General features: G+C 47.7%; 2 protein-coding genes across 11 annotated transcripts in view; both read right to left on the bottom strand.

The window, feature by feature from the left end:
• The window catches only part of mcf2a (MCF.2 cell line derived transforming sequence a), a 29,905-nt gene extending 15,248 nt beyond the window's left edge, over positions 1 to 14,657 (bottom strand). For 4 of the 6 annotated variants that reach the window (XR_007192146.1, XM_048231209.1, XM_048231210.1 and 1 more), the window contains exons 1-12: positions 13,985 to 14,657; positions 7,861 to 7,929; positions 7,046 to 7,160; positions 6,688 to 6,778; positions 4,707 to 4,826; positions 4,275 to 4,391; positions 3,575 to 3,724; positions 3,243 to 3,364; positions 2,759 to 2,873; positions 2,245 to 2,364; positions 1,514 to 1,705; positions 1,044 to 1,235 (exon numbers count right to left, since the gene is read on the bottom strand). Coding sequence is in view for 5 of the 6 variants with exons in the window: in XM_048231209.1 (XP_048087166.1) it covers positions 1,044 to 1,235; positions 1,514 to 1,705; positions 2,245 to 2,364; positions 2,759 to 2,873; positions 3,243 to 3,364; positions 3,575 to 3,724; positions 4,275 to 4,391; positions 4,707 to 4,826; positions 6,688 to 6,778; positions 7,046 to 7,160; positions 7,861 to 7,929; positions 13,985 to 14,042 (1,461 nt within the window). In the remaining variant the exon portion in view is untranslated. Of the gene's footprint in view, positions 1 to 1,043; positions 1,236 to 1,513; positions 1,706 to 2,244; positions 2,365 to 2,758; positions 2,874 to 3,242; positions 3,365 to 3,574; positions 3,725 to 4,274; positions 4,392 to 4,706; positions 4,827 to 6,012; positions 6,109 to 6,687; positions 6,779 to 7,045; positions 7,161 to 7,860; positions 7,930 to 13,984 lie in introns of those variants that run through there. The other 2 variants (XM_048231212.1, XM_048231213.1) reach the window with 2 other exon arrangements.
• Positions 14,658 to 16,941: 2,284 nt separating this feature from the next.
• The window catches only part of atp11c (ATPase phospholipid transporting 11C), a 65,015-nt gene continuing 56,553 nt past the window's right edge, over positions 16,942 to 25,403 (bottom strand). Inside the window, exons 28-31 of one of the 5 annotated variants that reach the window (XM_048230837.1) lie at positions 25,168 to 25,321; positions 22,131 to 22,230; positions 21,134 to 21,165; positions 19,484 to 19,543 (exon numbers count right to left, since the gene is read on the bottom strand). In XM_048230837.1, the coding sequence (XP_048086794.1) occupies positions 22,135 to 22,230; positions 25,168 to 25,321 (250 nt within the window). In that variant the 3' untranslated portion in view covers positions 19,484 to 19,543; positions 21,134 to 21,165; positions 22,131 to 22,134. Of the gene's footprint in view, positions 21,166 to 22,130; positions 22,231 to 23,393; positions 23,485 to 25,167; positions 25,322 to 25,403 lie in introns of all 5 variants that reach the window. The other 4 variants (XM_048230839.1, XM_048230838.1, XM_048230840.1 and 1 more) reach the window with 4 other exon arrangements.

Raw genomic sequence — 25,403 nt, 5'->3', positions numbered from 1 at the left:
CCACCTTAAAAAACACCGCTCACTCCCCCTTAACATCCATCACCCCTCACTCCACCTTAAAAAACACCCCTCACTCCACCCTTAACATCCATCACCCCTCACTCCACCTTAAAAAACACCCCTCACTCCACCTTAACATCCATCACCACTCACTCCACCTTAACATCCACCCCTCAGTCCACCTTAACATCCATCACCCCACACTCCACCTTAAAAACCACCCCTCACTCCACCTTAACATCCATCACGCCTCACTCCACCTTAACATCCATCACCCCCTCACTCCACCTTAACATCCACCCCTCACTCCACCTTAACATCCATCACCTCACACTCCACCTTAAAAACCACCACCCCTCACTCCACCTTAAAATCCATAAACGAACCAACACTCTGATATTCTCCTCCATCTTCTGATAGGTTTGTTATGAGTAAAGTGTAACAAACTCACTGCTAATAAGGGCATATATTTTTAGCATAGTGAATACAGGCAACTCTGTTTATATCAAGTGATAAGAACATGAAAAGGATCAGGAGTTAATGACTTTGCAGTCGATTTAAACACTACTGACAGACGCTAACGAGGCTGCTGTAAAGGACTTAAGGAGGTCTGTGGAGTGTTTATCAATTATAAACCTCAATGACTGATTTAATCAGCCTGACAAATCGAATCAAGCACCATGTTGACAAGATTAAGTGAAGTGAATTGGAGCAGATGTCTGATACATTAAAGTCGGGCCACTAATGCACATTGAGGCGAAGTAAAGAAAGGCAATACCCCCAGTATACTGGAAACTCATGCTATGCGTTTATGTGGAATGTTGTTGCTGAAGGCTTTTAGCCTATTATTTCCTAGGATAAGTGCCATACTAATACTGTGATATGACTGGTATATGTCTAATGGTCAAAGTGTCTTATGTGCTTACCCTGTCTATATTGTCACGCCAACGAAAACCTAACACCTCACTGTTCTTACGGGGACAATAAAGCACCTATCTATCATATCTACCTATATCATAGCTATCTAGATCATTGGGTACTACCTGGAGTGCTGAGGTTAGCACAGCCTCATATTCCATGAAGAGGACATCTGAGCCTGTGGAGAGGAGCGCTGGCGCCCCCTCCTGGAACTTCTCAATGTCTCGCAGTGCAGCTTGAGCCCCCTCCTTAGACTGGAACCTATCCACCTGCTGATTGGCCAGCAGATATGCTCCGTCATCACACCAGCGCTGGGCCTACACACACACACACACACACACACACACACACACACACACACACACACACACACACACACACACACACACACACACAATGAAAAATTTGGAGTAATCAAATCATTCACATAAAAATAAGATCATACACATTCAGAGCGAGAGAGAGAGAGAGAGAGAGAGAAAGAAAGAGAGAGAAAGAGATAGAGAGGACGACTATTTAAAGAATATTTAATGTGACACTTTAAATTCTGTAGCATGTGCACATGTGTATATATGTCCAGCGTCTGGTCAGTCACCTCCTCTAGTCTGTGCAGTAGGGTCTGTATGTGTGTGAGCGCGTCCCTCTTGGTCCTGAGCACGGTGTCCAGCGTGTCGCAGCGGTGGCGCAGCTCGTTGCAGCGCTGCAGGATCAGGGCCATGGCATAGTGGTGGTTGGCAGCCAGCTGGTGCCCGTGCAGAATGAGCAGCTGAGCTTTGCCCATCTCCTCCTACCAGCAGCAACATCAGGGCATTTCCATAAACATACATGCACACACAAACACGCGCACGCACACACACACACACGCACACACATACATACACACACACACACACACACACACACACACACACACACACACACACACACAGACACACACAAACACAAACAAAGAGTGCTGTCTTATAGCAGGCTTATCAGCGTTACCCAAACACAAATGGAGCATATGGAGAAGAGCTATCTGAGGAGAGCAGACGTGCTTCAGGAGAGCGTCACGGCTGCTGGATTTGGACACAGCTCCACTATAGAGCTGTGCTGGCTGGGGCTCAGCTAATCAGGCCTTACAGCAGCTCATTAAGCTCTTCATCCTCCTCATCTGCATATCAGACCCTACTGGATTAGATTAGGACTAAAACCAAAATACTACGTGACTCTGAATATCTGTAAACACAACAAGCTTTATAATATTTGTGACTAATGATAAAACAAAGGCATAAACCGTGTGGTATATGGCTGGTATTTGTATGTGTACAAGCTCTAAGGACTGACCTGTGCTTTGGTTTGTAGACTGTCCAGGTCTCGGATGGCCTGCGCCGTCTGGGCCAGGGTTTCTCCTGCACTGCCCACGTCTCTCTCAAGAGCAGAGAGCTTCTCCAGTGAGCTTTCCATCTGTGCAGGGGAGGACAGAGACAGAGAGAGAGAGAGAGAGAGAGAGAGACAGAGACAGAGAGAGAAAATCCAGCTAATGGTGATTGAGTAAAAAACTTCACTGAAATATTTAGAAAGATGGCAGTTTATGTAGCTCATACTGTAAATGCTATCTCTCTATGAATACCCAATGCCCATGTTATAATGTACTATTAGATTACGCAACATAATGTGCATGAAGCGCTTTCAGTGCAACTTTTGCTCAGCATAGTGACAGCAGAGCAGAACATGATATGCACAATACAACAAGATATAAGTGTGTGCATGTGTACTGTATGTGCATGTGTTGTGAACATGACATTTTACAGACAGCTTTTGCAGGACAGAGGGTGGGTTTGGTTTGAATGACTCGTACCTCGTGGAAGCTGCTCTCGTATCTCAGCAGCTGCAGGTACTGCTGCAACTTCAGGTGATGTTTGTCGAAGAAGCCATCAAAGGCCAGTTCCATGTCTCTGAGTTGGGCAAGCAGCCTGGCACATAGAAACATGGTGGGGGACAAATGATAGAAATCCATTTTAGATTCACTAAATCACCAATGCCTTCAGCACATACAGTACAGCTCTGGAAAAAATAAGAGACCACTGCACATTTTTCTGATGTCATCCTGATGGTTGCTGAGTGACAATCGAATGAGTCGAATGAGTTGACAGTCATGAAAAGTAAGAAATCGCTGCAAATTTATATCTGACCGTCAACTCATTCCAAAGTCACTCAGCAACCCTAGGATGACATCAGCAAAATGTGCAGTGGTCTCTTCATTTTTCCCAGAGCTGTATGATGTGTGTATGTATGTCTGTATGATTGAATTGTCAGATGTGTGAGAGGGCTTTTAGGGGTACCTCTGCACTGTCTCCCAGTCCTGAGGGATGTCCCAGTGCACCAGGGAGCCCTCATCTCTCCCAGAGGCCTCCAGGCTGGACAGCAGGAGTCTGCCCTCCCGCATCACTGACCTGATGGCGTCCTGCAGAGGCACAGGTGGTATATCAATGCGGGACATTCAAACATATTTCAGAAATGCATTTAAGCCCTGGTGCAAATTCAGAAATCTTCTTCAGGAATTCATCTCCACTCACACAATACTGACTACTGAACATACAGTAAAAATCACCCCATGCATGAGTGAAAAGTGTGCCATTATAATCCTATAATCAAAAGAAGAAGCGGTAAATGCCTTGAGTCTTCGGTATTTCTCGGTGTGCGACAGCAGCAGGAACTCGATGGCGTTGCCTTCCTCTGGCAGCTCTGTCTCCGCCAGCTCTGTGCCAAACGCCTGCAGCATCTGAGCAATGTCCTTCACCATCACAGCAAAGCTCTCTATGGCCTGCACACACACACACACACACACACACACACACACACACACACACACACACACACACACACACACACACACACACACACACACACACACACACACACACACACACACACACACACACACACACACACACCCTTCAGAAAATATGCTGATACTACCACTCAGCACTGCCAAGCACTTTATCTACAGTACATGTATCAGTTTCCCCCGGATGAGCCAAGAGTGTGTGTTAAAAATAACACTGTGTGAGGAGCATGGGGATGCCAAAGAAACAGCTCTGAGATGGGCAAGTGCTACACACAGTCAATTGTGTTACGGCCACAACATGGAGGTGCATTAAAACACAGTGATGGCAAAGTGAAAGATGCAAAGAATGTGTGTTGACTTCTGCTGTGTATGGAAAGTGGACCAGCACTGATATGCCAATGAAGTGTTACTCTCCCAGCATTCATCTGGTGCCTGTTGCTTTTAGGACAGCGTGAGAGTGAGATCAGAGTGTTGACTGTGTGGCTATGGCAAGGGTCTGTGATGACTAGCATGTGCTGGGCCACACCGTTCGCAGGACAATCCAGTCACTGTGGCAGTAGTCCAGGGTTCCCCCGAATTCAGAGGTCAGCTGGTTCTCATTGATGTAGCGCAGCAAGTCTGTGACCGAGCTGAGCATCACGACCTGAGGAGGAGGGAAACGCTATTAAGCATGCACACGCAAACACGCAAAGGAACAACTGAAGCAAATACATGCAGAGACACACAAACACACACACATACAAACCATACAGTATGCACGCGCCCACACACACCCACATACAGTACACACATTTAACAGTTAGACTTACCAAGACAAAAAGTATGAAAGGAAGAAAATGTATATGATTGTGCTGGCACAGCTGTAAGCATGGTCATATGATCGGGTTAATGATCATACTATGGCGGTGTGGTCAGCTGATGGTATGGAACTAGCGCTTTGGGGCACGCAGAGCCTTACGGGCATTTTGAGCATGAAGTCCTCCTGGCTGAAGCGGAAGCCAAGGTCCGTCACTGTCCGCTGGAAGAAGCTGGTGGGTCGCAGGACCAGAACGAGGTGCAGGTTCCCAGGGAAGGAGGCCTGAGGGTGTGGGAGAGACGGAGAGAGGGAGGCAGTTTTGTACACTTTCGTGGAAGTCCACTAATGGCTGCTAGATGTGTTGCTGTCCAGTGCTTAATGTGAAACTTTTCAACTGAGAAAAATGCATACAATGCATTGCGCCAAAGATCCTTGATTACTGACTCTGCTTCATACCTCTGTTTTTTGCTGTACAAGAGCATCAGTGTGAGTGCTGCTGAAAGACTCAGACTGACAGACAATGGCATCTTACACAAACTCACACGAAGCCACCCTAAATCACCTTTCCACTACACAAACAAAAACACAATTCTGGCATGATGCCAAAGTCCTGACAGATCTATCAACAAATCAGGCTGTGGGCAGACCATAGTGCCACTCAAGTTGATCTAGCCATTATGCGGAGGCTTAATACTGCCCATCCTAACGCCAACCCAACATACAGCTACAGCAACCATAATCTACTCCCACTGAAGCCTCTGCAGCACTTCGTTTACAAGCAGAGTCACTGCAATCTTTCTTATGCAATACACAGTTCAGTGCAGGTGTGCTGACTCTGCAGTTTGATAAATCGGTATAGATTTAGTCTGAAGCCGTTGTTGATTTATTTTATACAGCATTAGACTGACAGATTCAGACGTTTTAATGCTTGACTTTACAGTTTCTTCATGCGTTCGTCTTTAAGTGTCTTTGAAATTAAACTTTTAAGAAAGCAAACAGCAGAATTCGCCTAAAGCACATGACGTCACAGCGGCTATCGTGACTCACCTGGGAGCTATTAAAACTTTATATCTCTAAGCATCTATATGCATCTGGTATGATTGGTATGTGCCGACATATTGGTTACGATGTTTGTATAACGTTATTTCTTACCGCGTGGGAACAGACAATACACTTGACATTCATCTGCCCTCGGGTGAACGCCGCTACTGACGTCTGTTTGAACTGTTATTGACAAACCATACCTCATGTGGACAGCTTAACTATAACGCTGAAGGATTTTTATTACAACGCATTAATACGCGAACACAAGAGTGGTCACGTTCACCTGCATCAATAGAATGACTAAGCTAAAAAATCTGATCCGCCCCGCAGCATTCCGCGCTCGTGCTCGCTGCCGCATTCTATCTCTCCACCTCTGCAAACTTCTGAGCAACTCTATAGACTGTACAAAGAGATAGACTATTACCGCTGCCCTCCTTATTCTGGGCATGCCTCGATAGCGATCTTGTTCGTTCATTGCGAGAGAACTTCTCAGTGGACGAAGAGGAGTCTGAACCTCGCCCATCTTGTCCTGACAGTTGGTGCCCAGCGCAGTGGACGGTAGCGGGACGAAGCTCCGCAGCGTCAATGCCGCTGCCACAAGAGGGTGGCAGCAGCGTCTGCATTCTTCCCTCCCGCCCGGTCTGCCTCCCATCCAAAAAAAGCGTCATCAAATAAAACTTCCACGTAAGTGCTGCTGCGACTGCTGCTGCGAACACGTGTTCTTTGTTGTCGTCACCATGCGGTTATTTCAGGTTACAGGAGCGTGCAACGCGGGAAGAGGTGCGATTTAGAGAATGTATGTTCATGCCTACGCCAGACTGCATAAATTTAATCTATGAAATAGATTCGAAATGTAATTATAATTTACAGTGTTTAATTACTCAGTTCAATTACTCTGCATCTCAGTTTTTTGCCACCAATGCAAAAAAGTTCAGCACCTTGGACAGCAACAAATGATCGACCCTACGTGCAAGGACACATTCTGCAGAGCTTTAAATGCATTCCTCACCCCAGTACATCCCAACAGTCCATTGTCTCCAAACATTAATGATACTCAGAAATAAGAGAGAATTTAATGAGGAAAGATCATTTCTCTCACCGCAATCCGTCCAAGTGCTGTTTTGATCGAGCCCCATGTATCCAATCTTCTATCTAATATGATGATAAATTTAACCCCAGGTTGCCGTGCTCTGTGATGAAGTTAAAGGTTAAAAGTTACATTTATTAAAACAAAAAAAAACTACACCATATACACTCCTACACCAATCCACACCAATTAGTAATCAAACAATATTGTGACACCTACTGTGAATTGAGCAAGTAGGCTATGTCAATGCCAACAATTTTGTTTCCTCTGAACATATTCATGATTATGATTCTACAGCAAAGGCATAATGATGTTATACGTGATAAAATATATACACATACGCATACACAACACATACACATACACACACCTTGGAATTAGGGTGAGGTATGTGAGGACTTTAGCCAGAGCCTCTTCGGGAATATCACTGAAATCAGAGCATTCTGGGAGTGTGATGATGACACTGGAGTCTTCGCCGCGACCCCCTGATGTAAAGGTCAACATCATGAGATTACACACCCATAACAAGCCCAACAAAAACCTGTGGCCACATTATCCTCCCATGCCATGTAAAGCATGTCATTCAATCCCCCCTGCAACAGTATCCTTAGGTTGCCTGTTTTAAGTAGGGTTCAATAGAAGGTCTGCTCTACACAGCTATTGGAGACTTCAACAATAATAAAAAAAAAAAAAAATCATAAATTGTATACTCTCTTAAAAATAGAATCCGCTGAGGGGGTTTTGGTTGTCGGAGAGTGAGAAGCCAGAGAGACCACATGGACACCAGGTGCTAATGAGTGAGAAGTTGGTTTATCTCAGTGGGAGTTAATGAGATTCTTAGCTTAGCTTAGCATGTTCTAATGAATGACACATCATCTCAGTTTAGTATGTGTTAATGGGTGAGAGTCCAGCTCTAGGGTCGTGCAAGGGAAGGGATATAGCACTGGGATGAATGTGATGGGAGCTTTGCTGAGGTCAAATGTCAGGGACTTAAATGGGTCCCTGGCTGTGCTCCAACATGTCTGGCTATAAAAACCTTACAGAGCTTCAGGAACTCTTGTCTGGCTGGAGAACACCCATCAACCAGGGTAAAGCTAGGGGCATTTTACAAGCATTGTGAAAGATTAAGTCATCACATGTAGGAATGTAAACACAGCAGTGAATGATCAAAACTGTCGTTCTTACCTGATAAATAAGCCACTTGCTTCTCAATGTAGCCACCCACTTCTTTCATGCTCAAAGGGACAGAAACCTCTGGGAAGACAGGGAAAATATGGCACTTTTCTTTCATTTATATTATCACAAAAAATACTAAAGGGTTGTTCAAATGTAGTCTTGACATTACTTTTTGCAAAAGTGCTACACTGTGTTTGCGAAAGAAAACAGCTGTGGACGAAATGTGAATATTGTAGGCTGACAGGGCAGGTGTACATGAAGCATGTATCTAAGGAGCTGGGCGTCTGCAAAATGGCTGCTAGACAGGAAGTCTAGAGAGAGCGGATCTGGTGTATTGTTACCGTGTGTGAGCTGCATGTCTTCATTGAGTCTATACTGGCTGTGGGCCAGAGGCCTGCAAGCCCATTAAAGTCAGATAAAGGGCAGAGCAGAGCTCGGTTTCATCTGCACATGCTCTGTGAAAGAAGGAGCTCTTCACACATCCCATAGTCACATTACAATGACAACAATGGCCCTGTCCCAAACAGCACACAGCTACCGTCTCCGTGACAATGGGATGAAAGGCCCTTCCCTTTGGTGTCCATTTGTTCAGTGCCTTTCTGCTTATAGAAATGTCATTTGCCCATTCCTTTAAACAGTACTCTTCTCTTTCTATAATAAATTGTACTTGTAATACTTATTCCAGCATCCCGACTGGCCAAGCAAGGTGCAAATGTGAAGGCAAGAGCATCCCATGTTAGCATACCTGTATTGTACCATAAGTGACCAGATAAAATTCTCTCCTATAATTTGAATCAATGTAGGCCTAATACTAACATGATAAAGTAGGGATCCAGCTGAGACATTATTTATACTGTCAACCTTATGATTAATTGGCATATGTGTTTATTGTGTGCATCTGCAGTGAAACAGCTTGCTGGGCTCAGTAGTAGGTCTCATTAGGTTCCTAAAGGCTTCTCCAAGTGGACAGGGGAGCACGGTGGTGCTGCTGACCTCCAGCTGTGGAGGAGCAGTACATCCTGGCTTCCCGCTGCCTCTCGGGCAAATCCCCTGCCTGGCCAGCGCACGGACAGCCTGCTGAGGAGGGTATAGAAACTGTAGGCTCAGGAGCCAGAGTGGACGCCCAGCTGAGGAGAGACCAGTGAATCCTCTGCTCCTGCTGACTCTCACTCCATGCACATCCATTAATAATCACTCTGGACCAATGCTGTGATGGTTTATAGGATATGGTGATGTGAACCTTAGTGGTGCTTCTGACAGCTCTTCACACACACACACACACTGGTTTTTGATCATGGCTGGTCTCATAGAAGCAAAATTACAGATTGTTGTGTCAGCTAAAGTTGAGGTTGACGTTAAGACATGACACGTGCCAGCTGAAGTTAAAGTTGAGTTTGGACAAGTTTAAGACATTCTGTAGGGCACACATTAATGCCCTGTGTGGACAGTTTGACAGCAGCAGAGGGCAAGTGCATCACAAACCACTGGACACACACATATCCGATCCCCTCCATCATATGCACGCTCATGTCTAACACAGCATCATCAATGTCCCCACAGCATCATCTGTCATCCCTGTGTCCATGTGCATTAACATTGTTTAATTCAACAGCATTCAGCGGAAACAGTCACCTCTCCAAAGAAACATGCTCCATTCTGAATGATTTATGGAGCAGTGGGAGATTAAAATTGCATGAGGGCTCCAACAGGTAAAGAGAAGCTGGACTGAGCCATGGGGGCCTGGTGACAGGCCCGGCCTCTCGCTGTGTCAGTGTAGTCGGTCGGCGCAAGAGTTGCCGCGGCTGAATGTTTCATAAGCTCGGCTCCTGTGACGCTGCCCATCCCTCCCCTCCCCACCCCTCATGTAGCGCGCTCCTCTCCTGGCCACCGGGCTCGGCACAGGCTACAGTTTCACCGGCGCAGGTACGGTGCTGGCGAGGCAGAGACACGTGGACTGGTTGTGTAAGAGCCGCCTGGAGGCCTGGTGTTGATGAGGTGAGGAGCGCTGGCTGGCCTGGATAGAGCCGCACTGAAGCCAGATGCCTTCAGCAGAGCACTCTGGGAAACAGGGCCGGACGCCAGCTTATCTGTGGTGCTGCTCCCCGCATTATAGCCTCTAACTTTGCCTATGTTTCACATTCACTAAAAATATTTACTGGATGGCATTACATCAAAGCATCACAAGAAAAGAGTGTGTCTGATGGCTATCAGCTGCAGGATTAAGCCAGACGGACTAGAAGTCACTCAGCGGCCATTTTGAGAGAGGAGATTTTTATTAGTGGAGTCTGCTGCCTGTAAGCACCACTGCTGCAGCATCCAGCTTCCCTAATATGGGTGTGCTCCTTCATCCCCCTCAGCCACGCAATAGCAGCCACAGCGCACCACTCGACACGGCCTCATACATTAAACAGCAGCGCGGGGAGATCGCTGAGCTCCTCCAAACCTGCCCAAATCACTTTCAGCACTGCAGAGGACCCAGACGCCATCCCATGTTCAGTTTATTTATTTATTTTTTTTAAACGTAATGCTATTGCTAACTCGGAAAGGTAGACCACACGCCATACCGTGGGTTGCCAGGGGCTCCAGTCTGTTGTGGCAGACTATTAAAATCACATCCACCAGCGAGCAAGATTATGGACTTAGACTGCACTGTCATTAAACACACTCAGCTCCTCCTAAGCCACACAAACAAGCAGTACAAGGTGCTCGCTCTCTACCTCTGTGGCCTGTTCATACTGATAATGCTGTATTGACATAACAATCGACGAAAGCACAGACACACACACACAGACCTACACACAGCCACTGACCCACACACAGACACAGAGACACACACAAACACAGACACACACACAAGTCCAAAGGTGTTTGCTCAGCGTGGGAGTGTTCTTACATTACTTCCATTCTGTGTGCTCCGTCAACACGGTTAGTGGAGATACCCAACTACTGCAAACACTGCAGCACTCTACTCCAATCCTGGTGCTCCTAATAGACTGGTACCATTTTTTTCTCCATATTTAGCTCAAAGACAGACACATTAACTATAGATCCATCATTGTGCTGTGTACATGGCCAGGAACACATCAGTCCAGCTGAGTGACACGCAGTGACTGCTCTCTCTCTCTCTCACACACACACACACACTCACACACAGACTTTGTGCACGTGCACAGCATAGGCTACGGCCGGATTCGAGGTCAGTAGATATTTTTACTAAACAGGGATTTTCAGTGCTAAGGGGATTAGTGTTGTGTTGTGGGCTGCTGTGGAAGGAATTTGTGTGACAGTGTTCATTCCTCCATCTGTGCCTGTGGGAAGCGTTGCTTTGTGTAATTGTTTAATGTGATCTCCCTTTACAGTTCAGTTCATCACTAAAAACCACAAACCTGATAATGACATACTACAGCTCCTAGACGGGCATTAACAAATGAATGGCTAAGGCTTTCATTAATGCCTGTTTTTATCATTGAAATGCTACCATTTATCCAGTCCATATTTGTCCATAAATCTTTTTTTACTTCTAAATATGAAAAACATATTAAACAAAAACCTCTTAGTTGCCCAACTGACATACAGACTCACATGCTCACACTAAGTGCTTAGTGCTTTAATCCCACTACAATCTAATGTAATGAATGAGGACATTGTGAAGGTGTGTGAGTACCGTCAAAGTCCTTTTAGGCAAGTCCCTCCACTCGGCAGCCATTTGACAACGCTTTTTGGGCACTTGTTGGGCCTCCATTTCGGCAGAAATGCGTGTGCGCAAGACTTCACGACACCAATCTTGCTCCAGCGGCGAGATCACAACACATGATTGGCACGATGTCTTCACAACACACCATATGATTGGCTCAATGTATTCACATCACACCACATGATTGGCTCAATGTATTCACATGACGACGTTTTGCCGAGGAAGGGGTGGGATATATGTAGACAACGGCCATATTGGCGTGACAAACTAGCCCCATGCATTTCTATGGAGTATTTTTTGAGTGCTGTGTCTCCACATTAGAAAGTCTCTGGTACCGTCCTGTAGGAAGGGTAAACAAACAAACAGCCCACTCTGGGCCAAAGGGCTTTCACCCTAACGGAGGTCAAAGTTCACAGGAGGGATTAGCAGCCCACAGCACTCCAAACCTCAGCTGTGGCACATTTCTGAAATAACTCAGCTTCTCTAAACCTCCTCTTATAATGGTGGTTCAGTGTGAAAAATGAAGGAGAGTAGTTCCTTCCCACTGTTAGGGCAGTGGACCGTACACAGTTAATCAAGAGCTAACTTCTAGGAACATGTATCTTTCCTTAAGGCTAAATGCTAATATTAGCATTAGCACTAACCTGCAAGATCAAAATCATAAAATAAAATAGCCATAACGAATGTGTCTGATTACCATAGTGATGTCAGACAGGTAAATAATGTTTAACTTGTTTAACCACATTAACCAAGGAGAGCAGATTATGATCTTGAATGTTTAATCAAGATTCCAAAGCCTTGAGGCCAAACATAACCATCAGCAGCTCTCCAATTCTAGGGACTCGAAGAGCTGCTGATGGTTATGTTTGGCCTCTGGGCCAGAGCCCAGCGTGAGGGTGCCATGCCAGGCACAGGGTGGCAGGGGGTTGGAGAATGAGGTCTGCATAAGGAATGGAATATGTTGTAGTCCTGCCATGTCCCATCTCTCTCTCTCTTTCTCTCTTTCTCTCTTTCTCTCTCTCTCTCTCTCTCTCTCTCTGTGGAGTGTGCAGACTGAACACAGACAGCCTGAGAGGAATAGATCGAGTTTCCTGTGCCCAGACCTCACTACACTGAACATTGTAAGTCATATTAACTGCAAATAATTGAGTTGCCTAAACTGAACATTGTACAGTAAGTCATATTAACTGCAAATATTTGAGTTGAGCTAAATGAGCACTTTAATTTAACTGTTATCAAAAGCTACAAGTGGCAATTCATCCAACCTTTTAAGTTCTGGAAAATGTGGACTTTTAAGTTAGTCAAATTAAAACAATTAAGGCAATCGATTGCCTTCATTTTTGTTGAGTTCTGGGAACTTGTTCGGGTTTACAGTGTAAACAAATCCGCAGCAGGTATAAATATAGCTCATTTTCCTGTCAAAGTTACCTTCAAATAGAAAGTGACATTTGAGGCTCTGTATATCCTAGCTTTCTCAGAAGACATTCATCAGAGTGTCAAAACAAAACAGATTAACCATGTCCTTTTTTTAATTCCTCACATGACGTAGCTGAATGTGAGTCTTTAAACTTAACAAGACCCTGCAGTATCTCATCAAATCATTAATTGACTGGCTCTCAAGCAGGTAGTTTCAAGTATAACAAAATTGCCGGATATTTTATGTAATATTTTTAGTCAAGCTTTGCCAGTTTCAAAGTTTCTTGTCATTGTTTAACATTCTGGTATGAAACAACATGGATTACTACTTATCCATCTGAGGGGCAACTAGCGAGGGGAGTAAACTGGGCAGATGCATGTGTGGGCACCTGCCCCCCTGGGGAGTCTATTGCCTCGGTGACATCTGGTTGAGCGGGAGACCAGTGCCACTTCAATCATACATTTTTCATCAGTTGCTGTGCCCTCAATCTATCAGCCCATTTATTATTTCATTTCTCAGCAAACTAGTGTAATCACAGATTACAGGCTCCCCTGGGCCCAAATCCATTTATATTTTGATAGATGCAGTAATTTACCAGCAGCAACTGACTGTACAAGCCAAGACTGGCGGGAGTGACTGCTGGTATTGGCCCATGAACATTCTTGAAATACATTGATGCATATCACAATTGTAAGCTTAAATCAAAGGTATTGCAATATCCTATATTCGGAACTGGCAACTGTGGTGTATGCTGTAGTGCATGCACAACACAGTGAAGATTAATAAGTACTGCATGTATACTATGGATAAAAATCCTTGGCCTTCCGGTTTAAAAATAGTGCATGTAATCCTGATGCTACATCAGCAGAGCATTTTCAGATATCTAGCTCAGAACTACAGCACAACCACTTATACACAGAGTTTTGTGCCATCCCATCTGTGTGGGAGGCCCAGTAGACACTCAGCCAAGCACTGAGAGGACACACACACACACACACACAAACATGAACAAGTTTACTTACGTTGCAGTGTATTTTCCAGTTCAGAGCCAGCCTGCAGAAGGCTGTAGTAGCTCTCCATGTTTGTGAGGGGAGGGCTCCGGCAGCCCGGCCTTGGCCCCCTTCCCTGGCGAGAGAGCCTGTTCCACGGGGCCGGCTAGGCCCTCACATCCTCCAGGGGTGCCGTGGCTGCACACTCACTCTGCTGCAGGATGGAGGGAGGAGAGAAGGAAGGGAGAGGAGGAGAGAGGTGGAAAACTTCTCTTCACTTCTTCGGCAGCCTCCAGAATGTGGTGCAGGCGCTCTCTCTCTCTCTCCGTCACACTCCCTCTCTCTCTCCCGGCTGCCTCTCTGCCGCAGTGTCACCTTGAGATGGACGAGTGCATCTTGCCCGCTCCCAAATCACCGCCGATCCCCCCTCCTGTCCAGAGGAGGCTCTCTCTCTTCCTGAGCTGCGCTCAATGCCAAACCTGGTCAGGCCACTGCAGTGCCTCACCAACACACAGTCCTCCTCACCTCACCTCACACACTGGCTGAGAGAGGAAGAGGAAGGGAGGGGTGGGAAAAGAACTGTCCTTTCCCAAGCAAGCAGGAACGGATCCCTAAAGCGCAGCAGTGCTGCACTTCAAAACAAACACAGCCCCCTCCTCCATCGGTCTTCTAACATCTCTCTCTCTCTTCCTCCCTCTCTCCTGCCTGGCTCTCTGGTTGGTGTGTCAGCGCTGCTGTGTCGTGTTAGGCTCGGGCAGCTGTCACGGTGCCAGCCCCCTCCCACTCAACTCTTCCCTTCGTTCTCTCTCCCACCCCTCTCGCTGGGTCCTCCCCCCTCCCACTCAACTTCTCCCTTCGCTCTCTCTCCCACCCCTCTCGCTGGCTCCTCCCCGCTCCCCGGCTCTCCTGGCCTCTCAGTGGCCAGTCCGACAGCAGGGCAGTGCAGCCAGAGTCCCACACCTCTGAGCCTCTGCCACACACACACACTCACACAAACATACACACACTACAATACAACTACTGTCAAACCACAGAAACTATTCTCCACTCCCGACTCTCTGGCTGTGCCCTGTGTGTGTGTGTGAAGACCAGGGATATAAACATGCATATGACATGAGGTGCTCCTGTGTGACAGAGGGGCAGTTATATGAACAAGAGGCATTTGTGCGTTACGCAATGCAGGGCAACACAATGTCACATTCTTGACCAGCGCATGCAGCTTATCTGAAACGTGAGCTGGCATAATTACACTGCAGCACTGCATGTTTGCATCTGAAAGGCTTCTCATTATCACACGCACACAGAACACACACCAACATGTCAATGCGACACACACACACACACAATGCCTGTGCTGTGTGAGGAGATGCATACAAACACAGAGAGGCTGGAGCTGCTATTTGTGCTGCTGCTGGCAGCTGAGTGGGAGGGAGGGTCTCTCCATTTGCAGTTTCATCATTGCAGCTCATCCCACTAAGCCTCTCAGCTACTTCATCACAGCCCGGCATCTGCTTAGCTCACACACACACACACACACAGGGAGAGTGCATCTACAGAAACACACAGTGCACTTCACAGACAAGGCCAAACACAGACACAAAGGCTGCTCTGTTTGCAAAACAATTTTATTACAGAAAGAATTTCTGATTTGGAACAAACTGGTCTTTTAAAGAGGTACATTCAGATCAGAAGGCTGGCAACTGAACGCTCCAGATGTAAAGGGGAGGTGGGGGGGTCCTTGCCCAGGGTGCAGGGCTGTCCTGGTTTGTGCCCGCTGCTGTTTAGCACAGCACCACACCCCAGTTATGTCTCAGCACTTCTTCCATCAGGTAGCCTTTTAGTTCCATGTTTTTTTTCTTCCTTTTTTGGACATTTTCCATTTTATTACAAAAGTGGCTGGAAAAGGTTGCATTAAAAATACAATCAAATCATTTTCATTTCTTTGTAGACAGGCAAATATGAGAAGATTTTTTTTCTTTTTTTAAGCTCTGAAAATAGCATCTCTGATGTCATTTAAAGGTTTGCTTCACTTGTAGACTTTTAACAATGCAGGCAGGTCCCCCACTCTACCCCGACCCCCCCAGACAACTCCGCCATACTCTGGTAATGGTGTCAGTGCTTGACCAAGCTTACATCAGCATGTACAAGGTATCAGTTTTGGGGTGTTTAGTAAAATAGTGCCCCATATACAGTACTGACAAAGCCTTGCTTGCATGAATCACTAATTCTGAAAATCACAATAGACTTCATTGCTCATAAAGGATAAACACATCTTAAATTTTAGTGCATAAATCTCAATAATTAAACAAATAAACCTGCATCTGTCCTTTGCTTTGACCCATGACAGCTACAACTAAACTGAGCACCCACTGCACTCTTAGATGCAAGTGAGTTTGGCTTTGCCTCAACAACCCCTTTTACAGACGTATAGTCTCACTGTAAAATGCTTTCCTGTCTCTTAGAAGAAATTCAATTTTAAAAAATTACAATATAGCTCTTTAGCAATCTATAGCTCTTTTTAAAATATGTTTTTCCTCTGATAGATGAATCACTTACAAATCTGAGGCTGGATCCTAAGACAGATCAAAAGTATCCCTGGAAAAAATTGTGATCTAACCACCACACAAGCCAGGGCTACAGTTGTCCCCGTCTAGAAAATCTGCCAGCAGAGTGTGTTGTATGGGGGGGGGGAGGCGACCCTGATGTGGCCTACAGGACATAAAGGGCCCACATGGGACAGGGTCCAAAGCCAGAGAGGTTTCGGTGGGACGTCAGATGCATGGCATCAGGACACAGCCACAGGCTGCTGGCCACGTGCCGTTCTTCACTACTGTCCAGGACGGCGGCACGGCCACACACGGCTTGCTGCTCTGAAACCGGACTAGCAGTAACATTCATAAAGAGCTGTGTTGCTTTTGATATGCTCGAGAAAACATACATTTTTTTTCATTCACATAAGCATGCCAGAACTGGACTGGAGTAGAGGGGGTTATGGTCATGACGCTCAGTTTGAGCTACTTTTAGGGACACAGAAAAGGCAGATGGCACAGACTGACATGGCGTTCATTAAAGGGTCTACAGGTCACTGTAGGACTGGCCACACACAGTCAGGTCCTCTCTCAGGTCGGACACATTGGTCTGTGGGCGGTGCGTTCTCTGAGGACTTCTCAGTGGTCTATACCCGTACCCAGCTCCTGGCGAGCGAAGGGGCTCCACTGATCTCAGATCAGCACGGCTCCTCTGAGACACCGATGTGATGGGACCCTGAGGAGCACAGTTCTCAGCCCATCATTGGTGGAGAGGGACATGGGGGGCCTGATGTGGGGCGCTCGGTTCAGGCAAGAAAACAAAACCACCATCTGTATTCACCTTGGATATGACACAGGTGAACCTAACTGGCACAAAATGATAACAGTTGACTAAAAATGGATTTAATGGATCAAAGGATTCATGTCATAAAAATAGAAATTTTTTTTGTGAGTAAAATTACGTTAACAATAAATACAATGTTCAGAGAGAAAAATCACACAAGTCAAATAACAAGTCATTCCGTAAATAGAGTTTTTTTTTTTTTTAGAAAAAGTGATTGAAATGGCAATGTTGAGATGGAATGTATGAAGCTTTTATCTATGGAGGGAAATCGACTGTGAAACAGAAAAAAGAAACCACAAGTCAGAGTTGCAGGTCCAGCCCATTAGACCGGTCAGTGGTGAGGTGGTGATGAGGTCCAGGTGGGCAGGCGCAATGTGCTGCCACCTGCCGCACAGTGGCACCACCTCTGGGCATGTTTGGGGCAGCTCAGGAGTTGGCACTTTCTGAGTTCCAGGAGAGCGATACGATCTCCAGCCTCAGCAAAGCCACTGTAACAAAACATGGACATGCACGTCTATGTGAGTGAGTGCATATGTGTGTGTGTGCGCATGTCATAAACATGTGCCTCTCTTGTGGTGTGCGTGTGTGTGTGTGTGTGTGAGAGAGAGTGAGTGAGAGAGGGGCTGCGTAAGTGGGGGAGTGACGGTGGCCTGCTGGGGTCACACAATGGCAGGCCTGGTGGACTGGTCCTGATGTCATGGCTCAGGGTGAAACAGGATCTCTTTCAGCACAGCCTCCTGCCCTGTCCTCTCTCAGACACTAGGGGGCGCACAGTCTCTATGTCACACATTCTCTTACTCTCTCACACACACACACACACACACTCCGTCTAATAGGAACTTGCCACTTGCACTAAATTTCACTTATACCTGAACCTCCCATCCTGAAAACACATTTTTTTTGGCTTTAAGCAACAATATATTTATATAAATAATCACTTTGACTTTGTATAGAACATATTTCATAGTATGTCATCCATAATCCATCTCTAGATAGCCTAAACATAAACACCCAATGAAAGAGAAACAAACAAGCATACACTACGAACATTCTGGGTGACCAGGGGGGAGAAAACTCAAATGTCCACTTCTTTTACTTTTCCCAAGCACACACACATGCCCAACACCAAGCACGCACGATTCAGACTGGGGGTAACATAAGTAAGAGGGTAACAGGGGACATGGCACCCTAAGCTTGTGCCTCTGCTCTTCTTGTTCCCGAGCGAGTGAGCGAGGAAGCGGTCGATGCACTTTAAGACACAGCATGTTGTTGAAAGGCAGCTTTTGAACCCACAGGGTCGAGGCCCTCGATGCAGCATCTTCACAGAGAGCTCTATGTGTGGCCCTCTCTGGCCAAGGGGTAGGGAAACTCAAACGCAACACACACACACACATAGTGAGAAGGGCTATGGGGGGAGGTGTGGGGGGTGGAGTTGGTGCTGTTGGACATAGTAACTAGCGGAACTGAAAGCAAAAAGCTGAACACAAAGCCTTTTGAATGAGCTCAGACTGCACTGTGGACTCTGTGGTAGACGAGGTGGAATGTGGTGTTCCTCTACGGGGGCAGGATCTGGGGGAGAGGGGGTAGAGGGGGTGGCTCTGGCCTCCCCTTCATGCGGGAGGGGGGTGCGGACGGCTTGGGGTGGAGGGTCCCCACTCGGGCAGCAGTGCTGCGTCTGCGTCCAGCATGGCGGCTCGCTCATCTGGAGATGCGGTCATCTCCAGTGCACTGACATTCAGGGGAGGGGGATCACGGCGGGTAAGTGTGGCGGAAAAGAGAGAAAAACGAAAACGTCATGCTTCCCCTTGGTGTAAAAGGCTCAGTAAAAAATCGGTATAAAAAACACTGACAAACAAAGCCACGTGCGGAGAGACCCTGCACACAGTATGCTCTGGAGAGAGACATGCTGAGGAACGAGAGAGAGAGTGAGAGAGTGAGAGTGAGAGTGAGAGAGAGAGAGAGAGAGAGAGGGGGAGCAAGGAGGAGAGGAGAGCAGACATGTGTAATGGAGTAGGCCTGTAAAAGCCTGCTGTTTTGTCTTGTCCTTTTTTAATTTTCTTTCTTTCTTTTTTAATTCTTCCTCCTCAGATCGGTTTCCTAGTTTTTCTTTTGCCTTTTGGATCAGGCAGAAAAGGGGGCAGCTGCTGGGGTCTTCACAAACCCCTTTCAGTCCCGCTCCTTTAGGTGCTTGTAGGATAACGGTGTGATCGCAGCAACCTTCTGTGAAAGACACACACACAGACACACACACACGGTGACTCAGTCTAAAACCTGGCAATCTGACAAAATAAATCTCCCACATCGGGCACATGACACATCGGGCATAGAACAGGCACAAAGATGACATGATACCTGCAAACTGCACCAGATATTTGCATCTAATCTATTCACACCTCCTCTATAATGAGAACTTCAGCTAGACCCCACAATAGCTGCAGTGAAAGGCTGCGTTTACACCGTGAGTTAAATGGGACCCAATTCTGATGGTCTGCTCCTACAGTACGTGGCACAATTCCGATATGCAGCATGGATGTGTAAACAGGAAGAGACACATGGATTGTGATCTTTTCAGATTAGTCGCAGGACTCATTTATATTTCATATGTGGAAATAAATCAGATGGGATATGTGCCAATGTGACAGGCAGATCAGATATTCCGTTTATCATTTTCAACTTGCACATCGCTGACCCACCATCTTTCACCTTTTTGCATTTACATGTTGTCGTCACGAGCACAACAGGCAGAACGGACAAGTTAAAATGAAAACGGCGATGGAAAAGCTGAAATAAGGCTCTCCACTTAAAATCAAAACCAGTAGCCTAGCCTATTTTGCCAGCTTCTCAAGATACTTCAGAAAGGAAAGTAAACAACTAGAACTGAAATAGCCTGATGTGCGTTTGCCGTGCTGTCTATATGTTTACTTTCATTTCGGTGACCAAAATCCCTCTGGTGCGCATGCAAGTTGTCTCAAGTGTTACGCAAATGAGTGAGCCACGTAAACACAGATATCTGCTATGGGCCAAGCTGAAATGGAGATGTAAACAGGCAGTCCAGAAAATCAGAACTGTGCATCAAGCCTTCCGGTGTAAACGCAGCCAAAATCAATCAGTATCAAGAACGTTGGAAACTACACACCAATAAAATTGTCCATGGGACTGTTGATACTCAATTTTTAAAGCAAAACATCTTTAAACAAGTGTAACACAGACATATGGAAGACATTGATTGACAAAATATATATAGAAATCATCATCATCATCACGATAGACAGAGAAAGACCCAAAGACCTTGTGGATTAGGTTGGAGGTGATTAGTTTGATCACAGTAAGCCATGGGGTTGCTCCCCTTTCAGTTTCAAATATGACCTCTGCAAACCCAAAGCCCTGGATGGAAACACCAGGGCCTGTACGGCGAGAGCCCGATGGAGCTGGAGAACTGACTCCAGAACAGCTTGAATTCTTCAGCTTTGGGTCATGCAGAGTTTAGGGTCAAGCTGTAAGCCAGATCTGGGGTCAGCTCTCCAGCCACATCATTCTTCAGAATGTCAGTGCAGAGTCAGTGCAGGATCCTGCTCTTGGGGGCCGAGTACTTTTGAAGCCTTTTCTCCGCCCCTGATTGGTCAAGTCATCTGATTGAGACCAATACTAGTCATCATCTCACAGCGGTCAGATGTGTTGAAGCAGGAGAGGCAGGCCCAAATAGGCCTCTAGCGCCCGCCCCAGCAGCAGGATCCCACTGCTCTCAGAAGACAAGGACAGACGCTGCCCCCGAAACCCAGGAGAAGGGGAGAGGAGTCCCCTCTGCTTTACCTGTCCGCGTGGAAGAGGGAGTCCTCTGACAGCTAGAGGAGGAGAGAGAAGCTTGGGGTTAAGACCTGCTGTGCTGATGAATGATTGCTGACCCCCTACCCCAGTCCACCCTCATACACCCACAGTGACCCTTCCCTCCCCTGACCAGAGGACCCAGCGCCCCACTACCACACACACGCAGGCAGGCATCCCGGGAGCAGCAGCAGCCCGCAGGCACAAGCACCATGGCACAGGCATGCACTGTCGGAGGCCAGACGGGAACTGCGTGGAGGTGGAGGGAAACAAGTCACCGTGGGCCCACAGACGCATGACGAAAGACACACAGTGTCCTGTGGCAGGACCAGACGGAAGGGCTGTGCCACCACCGCCGAGGCTGCGCATGCACCACCGACCAGGAACACAAACATGGAGTCCTGAGGGTGCTGCCACAACCACAAAAGGGATGGACACAGACATGACTACCACAACAAAGGATGGGGAGGAGTGGTGGGGTTAGAAGAATTGGCCCGCTGCTACAATTAGAAACACTGACACCAACACCCACTGTTATTTACAAGACAAACAAATACATACATATACACACCCAAACACACACACAACAACAAACAAAACAAACACACACACCCACACATACAGGACCTGATGAGGAAGATTCCCTACAGACCAGCTTGGCTTGAGCGGAATTGCGCTTCATTCAAATCAGATTAGGGGAGAATTAAGGTGAGGTGCATGCAGGGACCACAGAGGGCTCCCCATAGGGAACTCATCCTGCAGTGTGGGGAGGAGAGCAGCTCACTCTGGATTTCGGGTTCAAATGGAGGAGTCGGATGACCACTCTGGCAGGATTGAGGTCGGCCTATTTACTCATTGGAGGTTTACTGGGCTCTAGAGAAGCGGATTGGCTGCTGTAGGCTGGGGGTCTCTCTAGGGTGTCAGGAGAAGAGAGAGAGAGCGAGAGAGACAGAGGGGAGCTCCAGAGAGGGCTGGGGGCTGGTACCTGGTCATAAGACAGTATTGGACTCGTCTGAAAAGGTTCTCATGAGCAGGGGTCTGGCTGAGGCCCGGGGAGATGGGGAGGCCGACGGCCTCGGCTTCTTCTGAAAGGGCGATGGGAGAGACACTTAGGAGGAGAGACGTCTCTTACACACACACACACACCAAACACATGCACACACACACACACTCACAGTAAAGGGACAAAAACATTCCGCCTAGACATAACATCTTCTGGTTCTGTATTTCCATTAAACTCCTCCGACTGAGAAAAGTACTGTTTTGGGAGATGAACAATTCTCTTCCCCATCTCTGGGAACAAGACACACACACATAAGACACTCAGACAGATAAGCGCCCTCGGTGAGCCTGGGCCGTCTCGGACATCAACCAACTACACAGACATCCATGCCGAGAGCCCACTGGTGGAGCAGCGGGTGGACGGTGCGTTGCTGGACGGTGCCAGGCCATGCAGGGGGAGGCCCATGTGCTTGCGTGCGGAGTTACGGTCACCTGGGCTGGCTGGCATGCAAAGACCGCACACACTGGGGGAGCAGGCAACGTAGTGGAGTGGAGCACCTGCTCTCATTAGGAACAGCTCTGCCTGACGCCCTCATGCGCTCTCACACACACACACACACACACACTCACGCACGCAGATACACACACTATACCTGCCTACACGATACAGCCACTGGCTCCACTGACTGTTTGATACAGTTACATCATACAACCAACTCATTTTGCACACACACACACACACACACACACACACAATAAACCTGCTCCATGTCAGGCTGGCAGCAGATCCCAGTGCACTCCGTGTGAAACACATCAGGCCTTCAAATGCCCTGCGTCAGAGTGAGTGCCCATGGGGATGCCACGCCTGACCTGGAGGAGTGACCACTTAACAGAGAGGGGACGTGGAGAGGACGGGGCAGCAGGCAGGCCAGTAGAGCCAGAGGCAGTGAGGGAGGAGAGGAGGAGGAGGAAGAGGGGGGAGAGGAAGAGGAGGAGGGGGAGGAGGGAGAGGAAGAGGAGGAGGAGGAAGAGGAAGAGGAGGGAGAGGAAGAGGAGGAGGAGGAGGGAGAGGAAGAGGAGGGAGAGGAAAAGGAGGATGAAGAGGAGGAAGAGGAAGATGAGGAAGAGGAGGGAGAGGAAGAGGAGGAGGAAGAGGGGGAGGAAGATGAGGAGGAGGAAGAGGAGGAGGAGGAAGAGGAGGATGAAGAGGAGGAAGAGGAAGGAGTTAAGGAGCAGGCAGAGAGACCTCAGTCACTCCAGGAGAAGCTGTGAGTGCTGGCGGTCTGCGACAGCATGAAGATGGTGGACGTCCCAGAGGTAGGAAGGCGTCGCTTGATCTGCAGGCATCACAGCAGAAGGACAGAGAGGGAGAGAGGGAGAGAGAGAGGGAGGGCAATAAACAGAAAGCAGGAATAAGAAAGGGCAGAAGAGGAGAGATCAGGAAGGAAAACAAGCTTAAGAGACGAGAGAAAAGCTGTGAACATTAGAAGTCTGTTAAAGAGGGACACCAGACGAGACACTGAGAGACAAATGAGCACAGTACCAGAGAAGAGAACACAGAGTCTGCTGAGGGAGCGTCCTCCTCCTCCTCCTCCTCCTGACGGACGCTCTACAGAAGTGACAACTGACCAGCGCTGACCTACATGGGGGACAGACTGCTGCTGACCCAGTTTGATGTGCTCTGCTGGACTCCCTGAGGCGCCGAGCGCTTTGAAGTTTGCGCTCCCTTCTGAGGCAGAGTCCTCGGTGGCTTTCACGTTTTCAGATTCCACTAGAGCGAAGCAGACTCCAAAGAGTCCAAAGCATTTAACTCCCCCCTGTCCCATGAACACCACAGCTCAACTGCTCCTCTCTGAGTGGCACAGATCAGGGCAGATCAGGGCAGATCGGGGCAGATCGGGCCAGATCGGGGGAGATCAGGGCATGGAGATGAGACAGCAGGAGGGACCAGCATTCCTGTGTACCTCGTCTCTCAATAGGGATTTATCGCTGACTAAAGAATCCCACCCAGCTTGGTGTTTAGCGGTGTTTACCTTTCTCCTGTCACAGACACTGGCTTCCATCTAAGCCTGTGAGCACGGCTCATTAATAACCGACACACACAACTCATTCTGCTGACAGGTGGTGGGATAATGGGGGCCCAGCATGGCCTGTCTGGACAGGAAAATGTGGAGGAGCCTGGCCAGGTGCTACGCTCCGCTGTGCCCCCGCTGCTCTGCTGGAGTGGCTACCTCACTCGGTCAGATCTGCTAAGGCCACTGGCTACTGACAGTTCGCTTGCCAAAGACTTTTCCCTACAAGACAGGGGGTGGAGGGCTGGAATAAACAGAGGCAAAGGGCAACCAGATTTGCTTCATCAGAGCTGGACATCAATAAGAGAGAGAGAGAGAGAGAGAGAGAGAGAGAGAGAGAGAGAGAGAGAGAGAGAGAGAGAGAGAGAAAGCGAAATAGAAAGAGAGGGAGAGAAGAGAGAGAGAGATAGGGAGAGAAAAGGGGAGGGAGAGAGAGAAAGATACAGAGGGAAAGAGAAAGAGAAACAGAGAACCTGGGCCATGGAGGAATGAAGTGTGTAATTAGGTGAATTGACTTCCTGTTTGAGTGAACCCCCTTCCCTCTTCCCCCCGGTCAGTTGGATCTGCTAATGGAGATGAAGGTCCACTGCAGCACCATTTTGATGCTGAAAGCCCCCCCAACACAAGGCATTTAGAGAGGGTGGAGGAGAGGAGAGGAGAGGGGCGATGGGGGCCAAGATGAGGACAGGAGTCAGAAGAGAGAGGGAATAAGGGACAGGGTGGAGGGAGGCTGTGGGGTGGAACACACATAACACAAGCATGTCCAGCTTCTTCTGTTCACTATCAATCAGCAAAAGACAGGAGATAATGTAAACCTATGTATGTTGATCATTGCACATTTTATGTGTGTGTGTGTGTGTGTGTGTGTGTGTGTGTGTGTGTGTGTGCATGTATGCTTTGCGTATGTGTGTTTTTGTGTGTGTGTGTGTGTGTGTGTGTGTGTGTTACCTGTCGCGCATGGCTCTTGGGCTTGCGGAAGATCAGCAGCAGGATGTCGGGCAGCAGGCTGAGCAGAATGAGGAGGATGATGACCAGCCAGGCTGACACCGAACTCAGCATGTTAGCAAACACAAAATAGAGCCGCTGCTGCTTCAGAAACGGCCTAGAGGTGAGATGGAGAGAGAGAGAGAGAAAGAAAGAAAGAGAGAGAGAGTTGTAAAATATTAATCTCGGGGAGGAATCAA

Source organism: Alosa alosa, chromosome 21 (assembly GCF_017589495.1).
Source record: "Alosa alosa isolate M-15738 ecotype Scorff River chromosome 21, AALO_Geno_1.1, whole genome shotgun sequence".
In the NCBI taxonomy this organism is placed as follows: Eukaryota; Metazoa; Chordata; class Actinopteri; order Clupeiformes; family Clupeidae; genus Alosa; species Alosa alosa.
Note: the sequence above shows the minus strand (reverse complement) of the source record. Positions and strands in the feature narration are given on the sequence as shown.